This window comes from Phoca vitulina, unplaced genomic scaffold, assembly GCF_004348235.1.
Source record: "Phoca vitulina isolate PV1807 unplaced genomic scaffold, GSC_HSeal_1.0 scaffold5, whole genome shotgun sequence".
NCBI lineage: Eukaryota > Metazoa > Chordata > Mammalia > Carnivora > Phocidae > Phoca > Phoca vitulina.
The window spans coordinates 12,496,699-12,516,061 of record NW_022589708.1 but is presented as its reverse complement, the minus strand read 5'-3'; the positions used below and the strand labels follow the sequence as shown (position 1 = coordinate 12,516,061).

The 19,363-nt window shown below is 47.5% G+C and overlaps 1 protein-coding gene across 2 annotated transcripts in view; it reads right to left on the bottom strand.

Moving 5' to 3' along the window:
• STK24 (serine/threonine kinase 24) overlaps positions 1 to 19,363 on the bottom strand; it is a 111,266-nt gene that overhangs the window by 74,642 nt on the left and 17,261 nt on the right. Inside the window, exon 1 of one of the 2 annotated variants that reach the window (XM_032402724.1) lies at positions 11,642 to 11,755. The exons of the other annotated variant lie outside the window; for it this stretch is intronic. Coding sequence (XP_032258615.1) covers positions 11,642 to 11,740 — 99 coding nt within the window. The 5' untranslated portion in view covers positions 11,741 to 11,755. Of the gene's footprint in view, positions 1 to 11,641; positions 11,756 to 19,363 lie in introns of those variants that run through there. 2 annotated transcript variants of the gene reach the window in all.

Sequence of the window (19,363 nt, the reverse complement as noted above, 5' to 3'; positions counted from 1 at the left end):
TCAAACCTAAGAGTTTGTCTTGCAGAACAAGCCAAAGATTAGAACACGTAAGGCTGCTACATCCTGACACCCAGAGAGGAGCCAGAGACCCAGAACTCCTGGCCTTCCCCATTTCGCAAGTTAGGGAAAAGCTGCAGTTGGAGGCCGTCAAACTCTGGTCTCAGATGTGCCCTGGGCAGAATGAAGCCCTAAGAAAAAGGACAGAGTGCCTGCTCTGAAGGAGGGATCCCCTCCAGTCGGCAGCAGTCATGTGATTTTCCAAGGACACAGGGTATATGACACGCTAAACTGGAACCCATGGCCATCTGCTTCCAAAGTCTGAGCTCGTCACAGTCGGGTTAACTGTCTGATCTCAGCTCAGGTCTTGATCTCATCAGGGTCGTGAGTTCAAGCCCCGCGTTGGGCTCCACACTGGGCGTGGAGCCTATTTAAAAAAAAAAAAAAGGCAGGACGCCTGGGGGGCTCAGTTGGTTAAGCGTCTGCTTTCGCTCAGGTCATGATCCCAGGGTCCTGGGATGGAGCCCCGCGTCGGGCTCCCTGCTCAGCGGGAAGCCTGCTTCTCCCTCACCTGCTGCTCCCCCTACTCGTGTGCATGCATGCTCCCTCTGTCAAATAAGTAAATAAATCTTTAAAAAAGGAGCAAAGTTTGAGCATGTCCCTCCTCACCTCCCAAGCTCTGACAGCAAAATACGAGAAGACAAAAAATTCAAAAGACCCGACTGTCCCCCTGCAGCTACGCTACTGTGTGACTCTGGGCAAGTCCTTAACTTCTCAGTACAACAGAACAATGATGCTTCAAGTATTTATTCACCTTGCAGATGTGTCAGAGGATCAGATTAGCCTAAGTGTGAGAGAAAAAGTGAGGCGCACTGGTGCTGACTTGTTACCTTTGCTGGAGCTGGGGTGCACTCTCAGCAAACACATCTAAGAACAAGTGAGGTCATCTTTAGAATAGCACTCCCTTTTGGAGACATTTTTAGAAATCACTGGAACACTGGCCAAAACACTTACTGAAAACATACCATTTATAACACAATGCAACACAGTCCAAAGACAGATTTAAAGACTATTGTCATTTTTAAGTACGGCTTAACTTAATATTCCTTTTTTTTTTTTTTTTTTAAGATTTATTTATTTATTTATTTTAGAGAGACAGAGAGGGAGGGTGGGCAGAGAGAGAGGGAAAGAGAGAATCCTACGCAGCCTCCGACTGAGCATGGAGCCTGACACGGGGCTCCATCCCAGGACCCTGAGATCATGACCTGAGCTGAAATCAAAAGTCAGCCGCTGTCTGAGCCACCCAGGCACCCCTTATTCCTATTTTTTAGTACAAATTATTCTTCTCATAAATAAGACATCTTACAGCTAATTACCAGCAAATAAAATGCCCTGAATACCCATCTCATCAGATTAATCTAATGGTTACATTCCAGGAGGCATTCTGCACTGAAAGTAAGATGGGGAAATTTGTCTAATCAAGCCCATGAACCTGTAAAGGCTTTTTCCCATTCTAACGAGTTTAAAGCTCACTCTTTATTGGGATCTCTCCCATGCCTTCTCCATCTGAAAAAAAAAAAAAAAAAAAAAAAAAGCTGCCCTTTTAATGAAATACATACAAAAATATATACAAACAAACCCCCTATAATGTCTAAAAGGCCCCCCCCCCCCGAAAAATGCCTTTCCATGAGTATTTTCCCAGAAATCCTTGCAATATCTGAACCCCCTTCAGTTCTGGGAGTGGACGCAGCAAAGAAACTCCGTGGTGCACCCCCGGCCTCCTCCCTTGCCTGGAAAGCCCCTCGCACACTTCTGGGAAGGATGTCCTGCTTTCAGGGAACTGAATCGTCACAATTTAGCGCATCTCCCCCAATCAGATCGCTGGGCTTCCCCCCTGCAGCCAACCCTAGACACATTTTGACACAAACACCACAGGGGAACCTTGAGCTCCTCACTTTGACTCGGCAAGGGAGTCCAGGTCAGGACTTTGGTTTTCACACCAAATACTGATTCAGGACACAAGGGCTCCTCTTCAGGACGAGGGACAAATGTGCAGAATGGTTTCCTACTTAGCCTGCACCCCTCAACAGTACAAACGGCAGTCATGAGTCGTGGCGGGAAGAACAACAAACCACCCCGTGGTATGTGCCGTCTCCAAGATGGCGCCAGCCTCCTTCAGAACTGAGCGAAAGCCACAGTGACCAGAACACGGGGCCAGGAGAACCTGTGGGCAAGGGCGCAACAAAGACAGCAACTCTACTTGCTGCGCCATCCCAAGGGAGTCACAAGCAGCGGCTGACGGGGGGGCCCTCCTCGCTGCGTGGGGGCAGTGATCTCAACACAGGCTGCACACCACAATCACCCTGGGCCATGAAACCCAAAGCTTTGGGGACGGGACCCCAGCATCAGTATTATTTCAAGCTCCCCAGAAGGCTGAGAACCAGTGGTCAGGTGCAGGAGATTGCTCCAAGTGCCACAGTCACACCCGGAGAACTTCCCCCCCCCCCCACCTGCTTTTCTCCACCTGGGAAGGAATCACATCAGTGACGAGGGACGTCACTAGGCCTGGGGTGTGTCCCCGAGGCTCAGCCTTTCAATCTTCTCTACCTCCTTCCCCCGCCCCCAGCCCTCCTAGTAACGAGCTGACCTTGCAAACCCATTCTCAGCCTCTAGCCCCAAAGGGTGTTTTGTGTATTAACTTAAGTTGGTTAATTTAAGGTCTCCAAAATAAAAACCTTTGTTTACCACACAAAGACCTTTAAATAGCAAATGGCTTCAATTAGCTCAAAGAACTGACAGATTTTTCCAATCCTCAAAAGAAAAGTCTCACTCCTAGCTAACTGATAAAAGATCATTTTGTAATAGGGGGCCTAAATCCCAGGTTTGTGCAGAAATCTGCTCCGTCCGCGTTACAATAAATCCACTAACCAGCACAGGAGAAGACACTCCAGGCCTGGCTCCGGAACAGAGCACTTTCTCCTCTCAGTGGTAAGCCCCAGTCTCTCCACCTGAGCTCTCTGAGCCATTCCAATGTGCCTACCCCCACACTCTGGCTTGGACAACGCATTTCCCCCGTCCTGTACACTTCATTTCAACCCTGCAACAGCCCCATAATCTAGAAGAACTCAGTAAATATTCTACAGTACTTGGCAAAAAAAATTTTTTTTGAGAAAAAGAGATGTGAAACCCTATGAATGTTGACGTCTAGACCTACATACCCACAGCACCAGGAGTTTCAGGAAATCCTCGTACCAGGATCTGCTCATCTTTAACTGGATGTTTGTTTAAGGTAGAAGCTGCTTAAGTTTTAAAAACGCAAATACAAGTTTTTAAAAAAATACATTAAACGAGAAAAAATGACTGTCCCACCTAGTTGAATCCACTGTTTTGGCCTCCGTTTCTAATAAATCCCCCCACACCCCACACATACACACCCGTCCACTACCGTAGGAAACCACCGTCTGAAGCTCTGTGAGGTCAGAGCTCAGGGAGAAGCCGCTCCAGGGAGAGAGGGAGAGAAAGCTCAGACCCGCTTGCCAGGGAGGGAGAAGGTCCAGGCTCTTTCCCAGCGCAGACTGGGCAGAAGGTTCTAGGGCTCTGACTGCCTGCTTAGTGCCAAAGGCTCACCCACAACCCTCACCGCTCACTAACAGCAGATGGAGGGGAGGACACCCGGGCCTGGGGCTCCAACTCGCCCAAGGTCACCAACAGCGCAAGTCACAGCCGGACTGAGCTTCCGTGCTCCAGAGGCCCCACGAAGTCAGCCCCTCCGACCCCCTCCAGGGGCTGCTGGGCACCCTTTTCTTCCATGAAAGGCTCCCTGCTGACAGATGAAGGCCAGGGGTGTCTCTGGGAGGATGAGCAGGCCCAGACACCCAGGCAAAGACTGAAATCAGGACATTTTTGTTGGGCAAGCACTTGATGAAAAACACATAATGCATTCCAAATAAATTATATAGCTCACTGAGAAATGAATGCTGGCACCTCCTTTATTAAACCCAACACAAACAGGCCACGGAAAAGATTCTGACTGTACCCTACTATAATAAGCCCTGACAAACAACAGCCACCCCCACTTCCAAAGCTCCTCCATCAAAGGCTCTGTGCTAGGCGGTCTTCCTAACTATGCCTTTCCAGACCTCACTACCACCCCAGGAGAAAGAGAACTCGATCCTCATGATGCAGCCGAGGGCACCTGGGTGCTGAGGGTAAGTCACGTGCACGTGGTCCCCCACAGCTAGTCAGGGGTTTCAGCCCCGCTCTCTGTGCAGCAAGGGTCAACCTCCGTGTGGGAAAGTGCTTGTAAGCTGCAAGCTTGGCAGGACGCCTGGCTGCGAGGAACCTAGCTGGCCAGGTGTGCCCTTGGGTTATCACAATGGAATTTCAATCAGCAGGAGGAGCGCAATCCGATGCCACCCCCAATTCCCTGCAGGTGAACTCACCTTCCCGTATTCTGTAAAAGTTTACGGTAACGAGTATCAGGGAACGCGGACTCTTCTACAAAGCAGACCAAATAGTTTTGGTGTATTTATATTTCAATCAATAATCACATTTCCTTTACCTGAAAATCCTCAGCTTTTAGAGGCACTAAGGGGAAAACAGACAAAATAAAAATGCCAAGGCGATGAGCAAGGTTGATTTGGCCCAAGTAAGATTACACGCCTCCTGCCCACCGGGGGATCATGGAGCGGCGTTCTCTCCCCTGGAGGGGCAGCAAGGGCGCTGCCCGTCTCCCATTTCTCAGAGGTCCTGCCGCTCCGACTCAGCAAGTAAGACAACCGTCAAGTCAGCGGTCCTGGGTGATGCTTGGGAGGGTTAGAGCCTCCACGGGGCAGCAAACCTCTGCTGGGAGCAGACACACAGTAAACACCTCAGCTGCGTCGGCCAAACAGTCTCTGTTGCTTATTCTTCTTTTCCCTCCTTTGAACTCTTTACAAATGGAAAAATCGTCTTAGCTCATGAGCTGACGAAAGTGGGCTAAGGGCAGCTGTAGTTTGCCCATCCCCAGGCCAGGCCACCAAGAGGGTTAATACCTAAGACTCTGTCCCCTGCCTGCCGTACTGGTAACGCCGCCTGATCCACCGAAGGAACCCGCTACCAGCTCCCAGTGCAGGACAGAGCTGTCTGGGACCTCAGAAGTCCCTGCCATGCACCCCTCAGCAGAACCAAGCAGCACACCCCCGCCCCCCCCATCCTCACTGCCATGCCCCTTCTCTGGTCCTCCAGCTTCCCAAAGGGAGAGGGCTAGTCTCATCATCTCCTCACCCAACCCTCGGAAGAAGATACTTTTACAGGTGAGAAAATGGAGGCCCGAAGAGTCTGTTACTTACCCGGGGACACAGAGCCAGAAGGGGTGGTGTTTAGCTCTAAAGCCAAAGTTCTATTACTCTACACTGTGACCCCTAAAAACACCCATCTCAGATGGAACAGGCTACCTATTAAACACATTTACTTTTATACTTATGGCTAGTGATGGAAAACTCTTTGGGCCCTGGCCCCCGGGCGGGGTTCCGGTCAGACAGTGCTCTCAGGGAAGACCTATTCATCTTCCCGCACTCTCTAGTAACAAATTCACGTTCAGTCGGGCGTGAGACTTCTCCAGCCGAGGCCAGCTCTCACCTCTGGTCCAGGGCACGCTCTGCCTTCAACCGTGCCGTCCGTTCGTATCAGCCCCCCTGCTGTAGAGGGACGCAGGTAAGACAGCCCGGTGCCCGGCGTGTAGAAGGCCCTCAATACACGTCCACTGCATGAAATAAACGGGTAAGGCAACGTAGAGCCCAGAGGTCTCGAGGCCAAAGCCGCTGCCTTAGCAGAGGCGCGGCAGACAGACCCTCCTGGACTAAAGACCCAGCGGACACACGCCCGGGTGCCTGGCTCCCCGGCTACGAGTCAGTGGCTTGCATCCAGCCTGCTGGCTCACAGCTGAGACCGCCGGTGGCTTTCAGGCAGGAGGCTCTGCGCTCCCGGGTGGGGAATGTTAAACAGGAAGCAAGAAGGAGCCAGACTATTTCTAGTCCTCATGTGGGTACATCTCCACTGCTTTACCCTAACGGTGGTTAACAGACCCTGGAGCCCGACTGCCTGGATTGGATTCCCAGCTCTGATGAGGGACCCCGGGCAAGATACTGAGTTGCTGGGGACCTCTGTTTCCTCTTCTGTATATGAGGACAATAAGAGCACCTGCATTGAGGGTGGTGGGAGGTCAAATGAGTTCATCCATGCCAAGGGCCTTGGCACCAGCTATATGAGTTACCGGCATCATCATCCCTCCGCTACACACTTCAAGGTTCAGCTCAAGCTCAGCACCAGCAGACGCTACCCTGCAGATTTTACCCGCCTCACAGCAGATGCTTGCTTTCTGTCCTCCTCATCAGTGTCCCTAATCCACGGGGACTCCACAAATTCTCATCACTTCTAGAACCTCCTTCCTGAGAACCACACCAGATTTCAGGTTTTAATTAAAGAAAAAAGCGTTAGGCCCTAAAGCCAAGTGTTTGGCCCAGGTGGTATTTCTTCTCCCTTGTCCCTTTATCTGCACCTTAAGTCGACCTTCGGCTCCAGAGGAGAGTTGTTAGCTCACCTTATTCATTTTCTGCCCTGTCTCATCCTCCGTCCCCTCTCGGGACCCTTCTTCTCCTCCTCCTGTGTCTTACGCACACACACTCTCACACAGGACAGGAACATTCCCTGTGCTGGGATCATCGGAGGCTCAAGGAGTGGCCCGCCTGTCACCTGAGCTCCCAGGCTCATCTCAGTCCCTCTCTCCCAACGCAGCCCCTGCCCTCCCTCCCTCCTGGCCCCTTCATCAGGCCCAAAGTGAGGCGGAAAAACGTCATCATGACTGAGGAAAACCACAGGAAAGGTACTGAAGGCTGTCACAACTTCTGGATGCTACCGGAAGGAAAATGAAACGAGACGCAGGAGTCCAGGGCTGGGGGGTGACTGAAAGGAAGGCTTTAATAACTAAAACTGACATCAAGAGTTATATTCCAGGGCACCTGGGTGGCTCAGTTGGTTAAGCGACTGCCTTCGGCTCAGGTCATGATCCTGGAGTCCCTGGATCGAGTCCCGCATCGGGCTCCCTGCTCAGCGGGGAGTCTGCTTCTCCCTCTGACCCTCCCCCCTCTCATGTGCTTGCTCTCTCTCATTCTCTCTCTCAAATAAATAAATAAAAAATCTTTAAAAAAAAAAAGAGTTATATTCCACAGGCCCTGACATCCACCAAACAGAAGAGAAAGGACAAGTTGTTTATATTAACTCAGCCTGCAGTCCACTCGGCAGGCTGTTCTCAGTTTCCATCCTGTTCACTCCAATCATGCTGCCCCGAGGCACACACCTCTTGGACGGTGGCTTAAGATGGCTAGGAGCCTGAAATGCCTACAACAAAAAAATGTAACTTTTTTTGTTGTTAGGCTGCTTTCCTCCATTTTGCCATATTGATGGAACAGTATCAATGTTATATTGGAAGTAGTGGTAAATCTATTAAATCTATTAAAAACATGTTGCCCCTTCCTATAGTAAATTGCTAGCGGGATATAAAATGGCGTGGCCACTTCAGAAAGCAGTCTGGCAGTTTCTCAAAAAATTAAACAGAAGACCGCCGTATGACCCAGCACACAAACGTTCACAGCAGTATTGTTCATGATAGCCAAACACTGGAAACAACTTAGATGTCAGTCAACTGGTGAACAGAGAGACAAAATGAGACATGTCTGTGCAATGGGATAGCATTCAGCAGTGAAAGGGACCAAGCTATGGACACAGGCCACATCACGAACCTCAAAAACATGCTAAGTCAAAGGAGACGGTCACAAGACACCACAGACTGGATGAATTCATTTATATGAAGTGTCCAGAAAAGGCAAAGTGATGGAGACAAAGGGGACTGGGGCTGGTGGGCACAGAGGTAAATTGTACATGAGCATGAGGAGTCCCACTGGGGGGATGAAAATGTTCTAAACTGCACCACCTGGTAAAGTCCCTATAAATCACTGAATTATACACACCCAGGAGTACATTTTGCAGTATGTAAAATATACCACAAAACCACTTCAAAGAAAAAAAAAAATCACACATTGCACACCTGTATTCATCTGTGTCCCCCAAATGACTGTGAGAGCTACAAGGACAAAGACTCCTCTCACTTCCTCCTACCTCATCATCTCGCGGAATACCCGGTGTGCATGGAGCACTGCAATATCCAATGTCCAGGGAATGATTTTTTTGAAAAACAAAACAAAAAAGGTTTGTGTTTTTCCATAGCTTCCTGATTCACCAAAACTTCACATCCCTGACTACTCTTCCACCCAATCTGCCCCCAAACACAAAGGCCAGGGTAGGCCACAAAGCAAGAGTATCCATAAAGCTTCAAGCCACTCCGAAGTGACCCCAACACCTCTAGATGTATCCTGACCAACTACTTATGAAGTGCAATGTTGGTCTCTGCTCGGAGTTTAAAAAGAAAAAGTGGTTTTCTTATGTTTTTATTGTGGATTATGAAAACTTCTAGGGTTGTGAGTAGAGAAGAAAGAGCATGCTTTTAGTATCAGATTCAGAAAAGGTGAAGGTTCAGGGAAATTACATTCTAATTTAAAATAAATTCTTAACTTCTATCAGGGAAGATTTATTTTTGACTTAGAAGCAGCCAATCTAATAAATACACCAGATACTGTCCCAAGAGGATTAAATACAGCAAGCAAAGCGATAAAAGTAAGCTTTGACCCACTTGTGTTCTGCGCCGTTTTGTCTGTCCTGAACAGAACCCAAGATGAGGATGTTTCAATAGAACATAATTATTAAGGAAGAACTATGTTAAGCTTGCTTTGAAATGTAAGGTTTTCTTTTCTCAACCAGTACTGTAGCAAAAATAATGCAGGAGTAAAAACATTGCTTACCATATACCACAATGCCTAGAATTCACGTATGTCCTACCATCCGCGGTTTAAGTAACACCAGTATCTGCTGTTAAACAGAGAAATACACTTCCTCATGGTGTAAGTGTGAAGTGTCGTGGTTAAGGGTGTAGGCTTTTGAGACAAACTGGTTCAAATCTTGCCTCTACCACATACTTGTTTAATGATCTTGGGCAATTCACCTTTGTGTTGTGGTTTCCATATCTTTTGAAGAGGTAAAGATTAAATCATTTAATTTCCTCCAATCGTCGTAGGCTACTTACCCCACCTTGAAAGCTAAGGTGTTCACAAAACTGCATTATTTTCTGGGCATTGGTAATCAACTCTCAGGATTTCATAATTTCTGGCACCATATTCCACCAACCCCAGTGTAGACTGGTATGTCAGCTGTTTTCAAGTATTATAAATGGGGACTTAAATGAGCAACCTTTTGGAAGGTGTGCAAAGCTAAATAAATACTGTTGAGTAAGGTCCATTCCAGCCGACTCCCTCTTGTCTATTAGGTAAGGGCAACAAGTCTGACAAAAACAACACATTCATCCTTTGCACAGTCAAAAAAAAAAACAATCTCTACCAGTAAGCAGGTTGGTTCCAACTTCCTCCCAGCCCTGCGTTTTACGGATGGTAACTAAAATCGAGCCGACCTCACAGATCCTGGGCTCAATTCAACGATAACACAGTTCACACCCACTTCTTAGAACCCCAGAAACAGCATACAAAATAGTTCACCTACTTCAGATTAAGAACGGACACATTAAAGCTCACACGGCTAAGAGGAATAAATACTCAGGTTCCCTGGCTCCTCACTTCTCCAGCACCTTTGTGTATCAAATCCTCTCGGAGGAGGGGAAACACTCGTGTGTTAGGGAAAGCCACCTCATCAGAAATGCCAGCAAGGGTAGAAAGAGAGGGAGGATGGGCCCCAGGCTCTGCTCCCCAGCTGAGTAAGAGAAACAGCCAGGCACGCTACCCTCCCAAAGATGACCGCTTCCAGGAAATCCTTCCCTACTCGAGGCTACTACAGAGCTGTTGCAGCCCCAAAAAAGAGAACTAAACACTTGAAGGGGATATCAAATGAATAATGCAATAAAGTTGCAGCCCCCCCCCCCCCACGGCAACCCGCGGGCTGGACTGCACTGTGAAGTGTGCATATATTTAAGGGAAGCTCACACAACTGTTCCAGTAGAGTAACTCAACTTTGATTCAGAGGTCAGATTTCTGAAACCTCAACCCTCCGGAAGCAGGAAGCCTTCTGCTTCCGAACACAAAAAGGCCTCCGAGCACAGAAACAGTGGTTACAGATCCCGAGCCCTGAACTCACTCGCACGGCTCTGCACAGGAGGGGACCTCAGTCTCTCAGATCATTCTGGTCCACGATCAACGCACACTCTAAGAAAGGTTCCTAACCCACAGCACATTAGAAGCAGCGGCCCAGGCGAGGGTGGGCAAGGCCCCAGAGTGGCTTTGGCAGCAGTGGAAGGGAGGAAAATGTAGAGAGCCACCACCCCTCCGTTCCCAAGGACACCACTGACCTACACACCTCCCCAGTGTGACAGAAAATGCCAGCCATCCCCCCCTAGGGTGAAGTCTGAAAATACCGTGCTGAAATAATAAAGAGGATGCCCAAAAAAGGATCTGCTTCTGACACAAAAAGATTCCAGCTCCTGCACCAGTGGTAAGTTTCTCCTTAAAACTATCTTCTTTTCAGTATGCAATTCCCTGAATGGAATCAGGGAGGTAACCTCTTTGAGGTCCCCTCCATGAGGAAGCTGTCATGCTCCTGTCCCGTACCGGGTGGCAAGCGGGGCCAGGCTGGGTCGGGAGGAGCCGGTGAGCATCAGGGCCTCGGAGGACCCAGGCGCGCAGGGCTCCTGCCATCCCAACTGATGACAGCGACACAGCTTGATCTCCCATCAGCGAGAAAGGGAACATCATCAATACACACTGTGGAAGGAAGCTTTAAACTAAGAGGCCCGTCGTTAAAGGACAGCAGCAGAACAGTGAACCATTCACTCCTAGGTGTCTGGTAGACTCAGTCATCCGCACATCTAACTATTCCAGATAAACCTGTGCTGTACAAAAGCTTCCTTTTCCTCCTGAGTCCTCCTTGGTCCTCTGCTCCAGGAGCACAGCACATGATGCAGAAGGGCCAAGTGTGAGCATCGGGCACTGGCGATCTCGCTGACGGAAGCCAAGCTTAACGACTGCAGGAGACTCCCAGAGAAAGAAGGTAAATGAAAGGCACATTTATGCCTCTCTCCTCCGATCCACACTGAAGGTAATAAAAGAATGAAATGAGAAGAAAAGTCCATCGACAAGAAAACTAGGCAACAGCCATAACCTAGAGACTGCCTGCCAAATACAGTGACACCCGAGCCAAGCTGCGGGAACAGGGGGGCCCCAGCCCAGAACCTGCTAGGCCCCGGGCAAGAAGCGGCTTCTCTGAAAACGAGAGGCTCTTCTCTAGGAAGGGCAAGGTTCTGGGGTGGCAGGGCCCCGCCCCATGCAGGAGGCCTGGCTGACCAGGGCCATCCCCCCCTTCCCCAACCAGGGAGAGAAGCCAGCCTCGCAGTGCTGGCCCAAGGCGGCTGCCGCGGGGGTCGGCAAGTCACCCCAAGGAAGAGCAACTGGAGGTGGGAGGGCGGAACTCGGCCCTGGCCAGGCCGACCTGAGGTGGCTGGTGCCGCAGCGGCCCAGGTCCGGGGCAGACCGCAGGGCCAGACAGAACTTACCCTCGGAGGTGCCTCCCTGCAGAAATGCCACTCAACGAAAGGGGGGCGCAGAACAAAGCAATACAACAAGCAAAGGGCAGAAGGAAAATGACGTCTCATCCTTACAGAGGACTTGGCAAGGGAGAGTGGAAAGGTTTCAAATACTTCTCTTGACTCAAAGAAGCTAAAGGGGTGATGTATGAAGTGCTGCATCACTATGTATCGTACACCTGAAACTAATCTAACGCTGTATTAACCAACTGGAACTTAAAATATTCTAAGTTAAACTTTTTTAAAAAGAAACTAAATAAAATCAGGACACTTTTATTTTTTAGTCTCAAAAAAAAAAGAAAAAAAAAGTAGTCACCACAGTTGAAGGTAGTAAAAAGCCATGACCCAAATAAACATCACGTTAAAAGCAGAAAATTTAGAAAAATTGCTGCAAACAAGGACGGGGAGAGCAAACATCATCTAAAAATGAAGGACTAAAAAGACAGAAATGATCAGGGAAGATGGGAGCTCAGGAAGCAACAAAGACTCCATAAACATGCATGAACAGTACCTAAAAATGAAAGTCAGGAAATAAAACTCCCACTTCTAGTGCATCCTAAGGAAATAACTAGATAAGTGTAAAGATTCATACAGTCATTGACATTTTCTTTTTTTTTTTTTTTTTAAGTTGCCAACTACCTAAGCAGATATCAATTAGGATTAGTTTCAGGAATAATTCTGCAGCCATTCAATGAAATACCAAGCAGCCACTCAATATAATGGTGATTTATCAACATGGAGAAACATTCCAATGTTTAACAGGAAAAAGCATGTTATGGAACAATACATATAGAGGGCTTCCATTTTTGTTGTATGTGGAGGGGGCAGATGGGTAACATACATTCACAGAAAACTGCTTCAGAAGGATATATATTAAAATACTAACAAGTGGTTATTTATGGTTTTTTTTAACAGTGTTTTTCTGCATTGTCCCAATTGTTACCAATGAGCTTATTTTACATATTTATATTAAGAGAATGCAGAGTTGTAACACTTCCATTTTTAATGAACACATACATACACTGAAAGGTTTTTTTTTTTTTTAAAGGCCAGACTTGACTTCAGGAAGATTTTAAGTTTATGGTCCCAAATTCTTGGCTCAAACCATTCTGGCTGCAAAAGGTCAGTTTTCAGACATCTCTAATCCATTACCCTAAATCAATATGGACAAAAATCAAGAGGCTAAAAGCAGCAAATGTGCTTCTATAATAGATTAAATATCCTGAATTGTATTATACCAAACACTGTAACTACTGCATTTATGTTAAACAATTCTCTCCATAAGAAGAACCAATAAACAAAACCAAAATACTAAAAAAGGTAAATCATCTGAAAAACAATTTAATTTCTGCTATATTTGCATTTATTTTTAGGCCCATTTAAATTTTTCTTCTGAAACTAAAAAGGAAACATGAAAGTTTAAAGAAATTGGAAAATCACAGGAATTTCTTAAGATATGGATGTGATTCAATACTCTTAAAATCTTTGTCAGGAAAAAAAAAATCTTTGTCAGGGCACCTGGGTGGCTCAGTCAGTTAAGTGTCTGCCTTCAGCTCGGGTCATGATCTCAGGGTCCTGGGATCAAGCCCCATGTTGGGCTCTCTCCTTGGCGGGGAGTCTGCTTCTCCCTCTCCCTCTGCCCCTACACCCCTGCTTATGCTTTCTCTCTCTCTCTCTCAAATAAATAAATAAAATCTTTAAAAAAAAATCTTTGTCATCCTAGGTTCACTGAAGAATGAGAGAAATAGCTTCAATATACAAAATCACTCAGTTTAAAGGACAGCACATTTATAATTACACATGGATCCTCACTTTCAGACAGAGAACAAGGTCTGGCAAAATAACTTTGGTAGCGGGGCCCAGGTGATGAGTATGATGCCCCTTTCACAATGGACACCTGATAAAGGGCAGGCCTGCACAGGGCACTGATCACCTTGTCCCACAACACTGGGTTCTCCCACCAGATATGCCCCAGATCTCAGATGGCCATACATAAAAAGACCTTTTGCTGTCAAAGGCCTACTGACCTTCTTTCCACTAAATGTTACAAAAACCAAACACTGGAATAACTCATTTTACAAAAGACTTGTTGCTATTTTTGGTTTTGCTTTCTTTTAATGATGAAAATTATCAGACCTGCCAAAAAGCTTGAACTATGGATGAGACTGCTATAAGGTGACCAATTTTGCCAAGAATATTCCGTTCACTGGCCAACTCCAGTGCTCACGGGCAGCAAAGGCCTCACACACTCCCCGACTACCTGCTCTCCTTCTCCCCTGGCCTCCTTCCAACCAACCCGAAGAGAAGCAGGCTGGCTGCTGCTCTTCCTAATTATCACCCACAACAGGTCTTCCTATCTCCAACCCTAGCAATGCAGGTGGTACACCCTCCATCACGGAAAGTCAGATTCCTACTTCTCGCTTCCAAAAAGGTGTTGAGAGAGAACCAAGTGGCAGGCTCAAAAGAAGCCAAGAAGATGGATTTTCTCAATCGCAAACAGACAGAACAGATTAACTCTTCATGTTGCCACAGGAACGCTTTTAGAGTTATCCCCACCCTGATCTCTGAGGCCCTCTAATGTCTCAGTGGTGAGGGAGGCAAGGGGCGGAGGTGTAATCTTTAATCGCAAATCACTGTTTTCTCTGAGAGACCCCCAGATATATTCAGCTATCAACCCAGAAACCCTGGCCTTATTACCAACTCTGTCTGACCAACTGAGCAAACTGAACAAATGCATAACACATACAAGTAACCTTTTCCATACCTCAGTATCAAAAGCCTCAATCACCTATCCAATCAAATGCCCCGAAAAATCCATCCCAAACTGTAATTATTCTCCGTACGGAACAATGGGCTGCTAAGCCCTCAGAGTACGTGAGGCCATTTATGGGGCTGGATCACCAATTTCTCCCTTGAGAACTCAACTGAAAACCGTAACTCTGCAGTCCAGTAGGCAAACGTACTAGAGAACCTGGCACAGCGTAAAGAAGATGGCGCCCACGGCCAGATGCACGTGGGTTCAAATCCATCTCCCTTTCTTACTAGTTACTTGTTTCTGTAGGCCCAAGTTTACTCACCTGTAAAACAGACAAATACATACTATAGTTTTCCTGAGAATAATATATGAAAAATTTTTTAAACTGGTATGTAACAAATGTTCTCATGTTCCCGTTATAGTTTGACCTGAAGCCTTAGTTGCATTTTTCTTCTGAGTCACAAATGCTAAAATTACATGCAGTAGCAGTTGAAACGCAGACGACTGGCACACCGTAAATTTCAACTAAAGGCTGGATAGGGGAAGATAAATCATGCGAGTGTCAAGGAGCTGACCTGTCCCGAGGGTTTAGCCTCAGGTCACACACCAGCCATGTACACCCGCTACCCCCCCACCCCCCCACCACCCCCCATGCCACATCTTTCTCTATGAAAAATGAGTCAGCTACTTACTCTCTTTAGTCAACTACTCAATCTACTGTAGGACCTTCAGTACGCATCTGGACCTCTCGGGGAAGCCCTAAATAATGATGAACAGAGAAGCCCCCCTCCTGAGCCCGGGCTGGCACCACAGGGGTCATGACGCAGGGGCCTCTGCAACTGGACTGTCGTTAACACAACCCCACCGGCAACGCCACCCTGAGACCGTGTAGACAACACACACCGTGACACACAAAGGTTTCAGGCCAAGGGAATTCTCCACTCCAACCATCTGAAGTATCTTCAGCTAATCCCAAACTACGACTATCAACTTTCCTGTACCAGCCGAATGCCACCCACTCTTCCCTGCTAAGCCCTGTGTAACCTCACAGAGTAGGAAGTCACACCTTGCAGCTCTCTGATTAATGATCCTGACTTTTCTACAGGACGCCCACTCGCTGCGCTCACTGATACACGCACCGTGCTGCCGCTCTCACACTGCGGGGTCCCCTCAGCAGCCAACCTCCACCGTCCACAGACGGCTCTTCGCCCTCAGTGACGACATGTCGATGGCCACGGCCAACTCAGAGAAGGGAAAAGCTTCCTCGTGTCTTCGGCCTTTCATTGAACAGGAGCTGCCTCCTTCCCATAGTTGTGTCTCCTCAACCACAGGTAACCATCACTGGAACCCATCCGTGCTTCCTCACACACTGGCCTCCCCGGAAAGCTCCTGGACACAGCCAGCCTTCGCCCGGATGAAAGCAGCTCAGGCTCTTGGCTCAAAGGTAAAAACACTCATTTGCATGGTACTTTTTTTAAGATCTGATTTATCTGAGAGAGAGAGAACACGGAGAGGGAGAAGCAGACTCCCCACTGAGCAAGGAGCACGACGCAGGGCTCGATCCCAGGACTCTGGGATCATGACACCTGAGCCGAAGGCAGACGCTTTGCTGACTGAGCCACCCAGGAGCACCCTGCATGGTATTTTTGCTTAGTTCCAGAGGCCCAACTCTAAGAATGCAAAATAAAGCGAAACCATCTACACAGCCTATCATGCTTCAGTGTGTATTTAGCCCAATTTAAAAAATAAACAAACCACCCTTCTGAATCAGGAATGAAGACTCAACTTTAAAAAATGTAATATACTGGGGCTAGCCTATAGAAATCAAGACCTACCTAGGTTTCCAGTCTCTCCTTGCTATCTGTCCCTCAAGCAAATCAGAAATAAATTAAGAAGCCACCAAAGCCACTTTAGGCCACTTCTGGATAATCGGGATTATCCAAACCATTAAGGAGACACCTGACTTGAAACCCCCAGACTTCACCTTTCTTTTTTAGCACTTTTATCCTACTCCAAACTGAAACCTCTCTAATACCTTTTCTTTCCCATTTTCTCAGGTAGGAAGGAAGGAAAAACGTTAATCTAACTCATCTACACCAGTTACCCAAACTACAGCCAATTCTATGAAAAGACCCTATCTGCCTGGAATGCCCTTTACCCACTAGCACCTTAAAGGACTACTCAGATATATGCTCAAATGTCACCTCCTCCAGGAAGGCTTCATTCTTTTCACCCACTTTGATTAGTAACACCCTGTACGCCCAGCGATTGCTGGGCATGCCAGAATGCCTGGCGGACAACAGGCTGCAAGCGCATTAAGGACAGCAGGCTTAGCTCATCCCCTCCCCCAGCCTCTAGCACGGTCCTTCAAACACAGCAGACATTCAAAACATCTCTGTTGGTTGAAGAATGAGTATCATGTCTCATCAGGAATAGGAAAAGCACTTAAGTGCTGGCAGAAACTGGATTGCTTAAGGGGTCTTGGTTAGAGGTTAGTGACATTTCCAATGGAACTGCTGTGATAAGGAAGAAAAAATAAACGGAATTCCCAGCCTTCCCCTTCAGTTCTCAATGGAGAAGAGTGAACAATCCTTTGCAATTAAGGCAACCACAGAACCCTTACCCTCAACATTAGTTACCCCTGGGGGATAAAACCATACAATTCTGCATTGTTTGATTTTTTTTTTTTTACAGTTAATTATGTATTACTTCTATAATATTTTAAATAAAATTTGTTATCGCTCAATTTTTTAAAGGAATCTTTACATTAGTCTGGGGGGAGGGGAGTGGGAAGCCACGTGGAATTAATTTTTCCCTCCTTACAATTCCCAACAGCCTTCCACAGGAACTGGGTTATGGGAAGGGGGTCAGACCCTAAGGACCAAACTGAGGTCAGAAACATGAGAGACGCTAAGGACAGGTCCACAGTACAGGGGCAGCTCTGCGGGGCCTCAGGACAGGCAGGAGTGAGGACGCAGGTGGAGTCGGGGGAGTTGGGGGGCTCAGAAGCAAACCACCTACAAAGCCTAAGAGCACCTATTCCATCCCTGGGGCGAGATCTCCTTCCCCCCCGCCCTGCCCCCGCCGATGCAGCTGGGAAAGGAGGGGTTAAAGTAATTTTAGGGAGTCAAAACAAAAAGTGAGCTCTACTTAGAGGAGGTACAAGGTACCTCCATTTTCAGTGTGGGTACATGTTTTCTAACTTAACAGTCTCAGAATAACTGGAAGAGCAGAGAACCAACAAGAACTGCAGGGAAAGGCCCCGTTGGAATCTTCCCTCGTCCAGTTCCTGGATGGCTGCCAAGACCCACTAACTTCTCAAGATGTAATTTTGGATACATGCACCCTGAAAAACCCAAAGGCAAGCAGCTTTCAGGAGGACAGATACCAAGGGCAACCCAGGCTCACCCAGAAAGTAAAAAAAAACCGATGAGGGAAAAATGGTGTACAGATAAAAAATACTCCAGTAAAAAAAAAAAAAAATACTCCAGTAAAATCAAAAGGACATGTTTTTAAAATACCCTCACTGATTTTCAGGGCAGTGAAACTATTCTGCATACTGGAAGGGTGGATACATGTCCTTACATATTTGTAAACCTATAGACTGTGCGACAGACGTGAACCCTAACATGAACTACGGACTTTGGGTGGTAAGGATGCACTGATGTAGGTTCATCACTTGGAACCAATATAGTCTGGGGTGGGATACGGAGAGTGGCAGGGGAGCAGAGAATATACGGGAAATCCGTGTATCCTCTGCTCAGTTCTGGTGTGAACATGAGTATCTTCACTGTTCCAGGTACTGCCCCCCAAAGAACCCACACTGCCCCAAAACACTGAACGCCCACTGCTCTTTACCAAGCACAACTGCAAAATGGGCCATTCCACTCTAATTATTAAAATCAGCTCCGGCGAAGAGAGTAATACAACTGAGCAGCTCTGACTGACCCCATCAAGTTTCATGAACTGTCATCTCCAGACCCCCAAGTTTTTTAAAACATCATGCCTCTTGGAGATTAACTAAAAGTAAACCAATTAGATACAATTCCAAAATCCATTTCTTGTCAAAAACTGGCATTTTAGCATGCTGTAAGTTGTACACAACATACTGAAGAAAATGATTTCAACAACGCAACTGCCCAACACAACCCACCCAACACTGCTTTCATTCTTCCCAACTTCCTCCCAGCTTGGACCTCGTGGAATAAGAAGCACGGCAGGAACCTCAGCTTCATCCTTCTGGGCTAAAACGAAAGCTGACTTGGTTTAGTTAATCTAGGGGCTTCCACACCGATTTTTCCAGGTGTAACCAGACCAAAATGTTTGAACGTCCTTGTTAAATTCTGCTCTCTAGCTCAAAGTTGCTCTCTGATCCACTTCAGGAGTCACATCCATGAAACCACCCATGAAAGAGATTTAGGGTCAAAATTCAGCATATTTTGAGTACTAGGTACTTGGAGCTCCAGCACAGGATTTAATCCACTAAAACTTTCATCAAAAGAAACGCCCTGCCACCCAAGAGACCACAAGCTGCTCCTGGCTTCAGGACAATCAGCTCGTGAGCCCTGCCCACTGGTGACAGACTAACACCCATCCCTCCATCCTGGGGCCTCAGGTGGCAATGCCCTGCTGCTGGGCCAGCAGAGTTCAGAGCAGGACTCCCAGGGAAGAGCAGGTTGACGGAGCATCCAGGTGCCTACGAGATCAGACGCGGGCTCCTAGCTTTCCAACACCCTCTTCAACGTGCTCGCGCCCGTCTTGCTAATCACCATTGATGACCTACTTAGTAAGTCAGCTTCCGTCCCTCCTCAACTGGACCCTTCCCCAAGCTCCAGACCCAGATATGAAACCACCTATTCCTTTCCTCCACCTACATTCCAGGCATCTGAAATAGACAGAGATCTCCTACCTCAACTCCATAGGTTGATCACCTACAC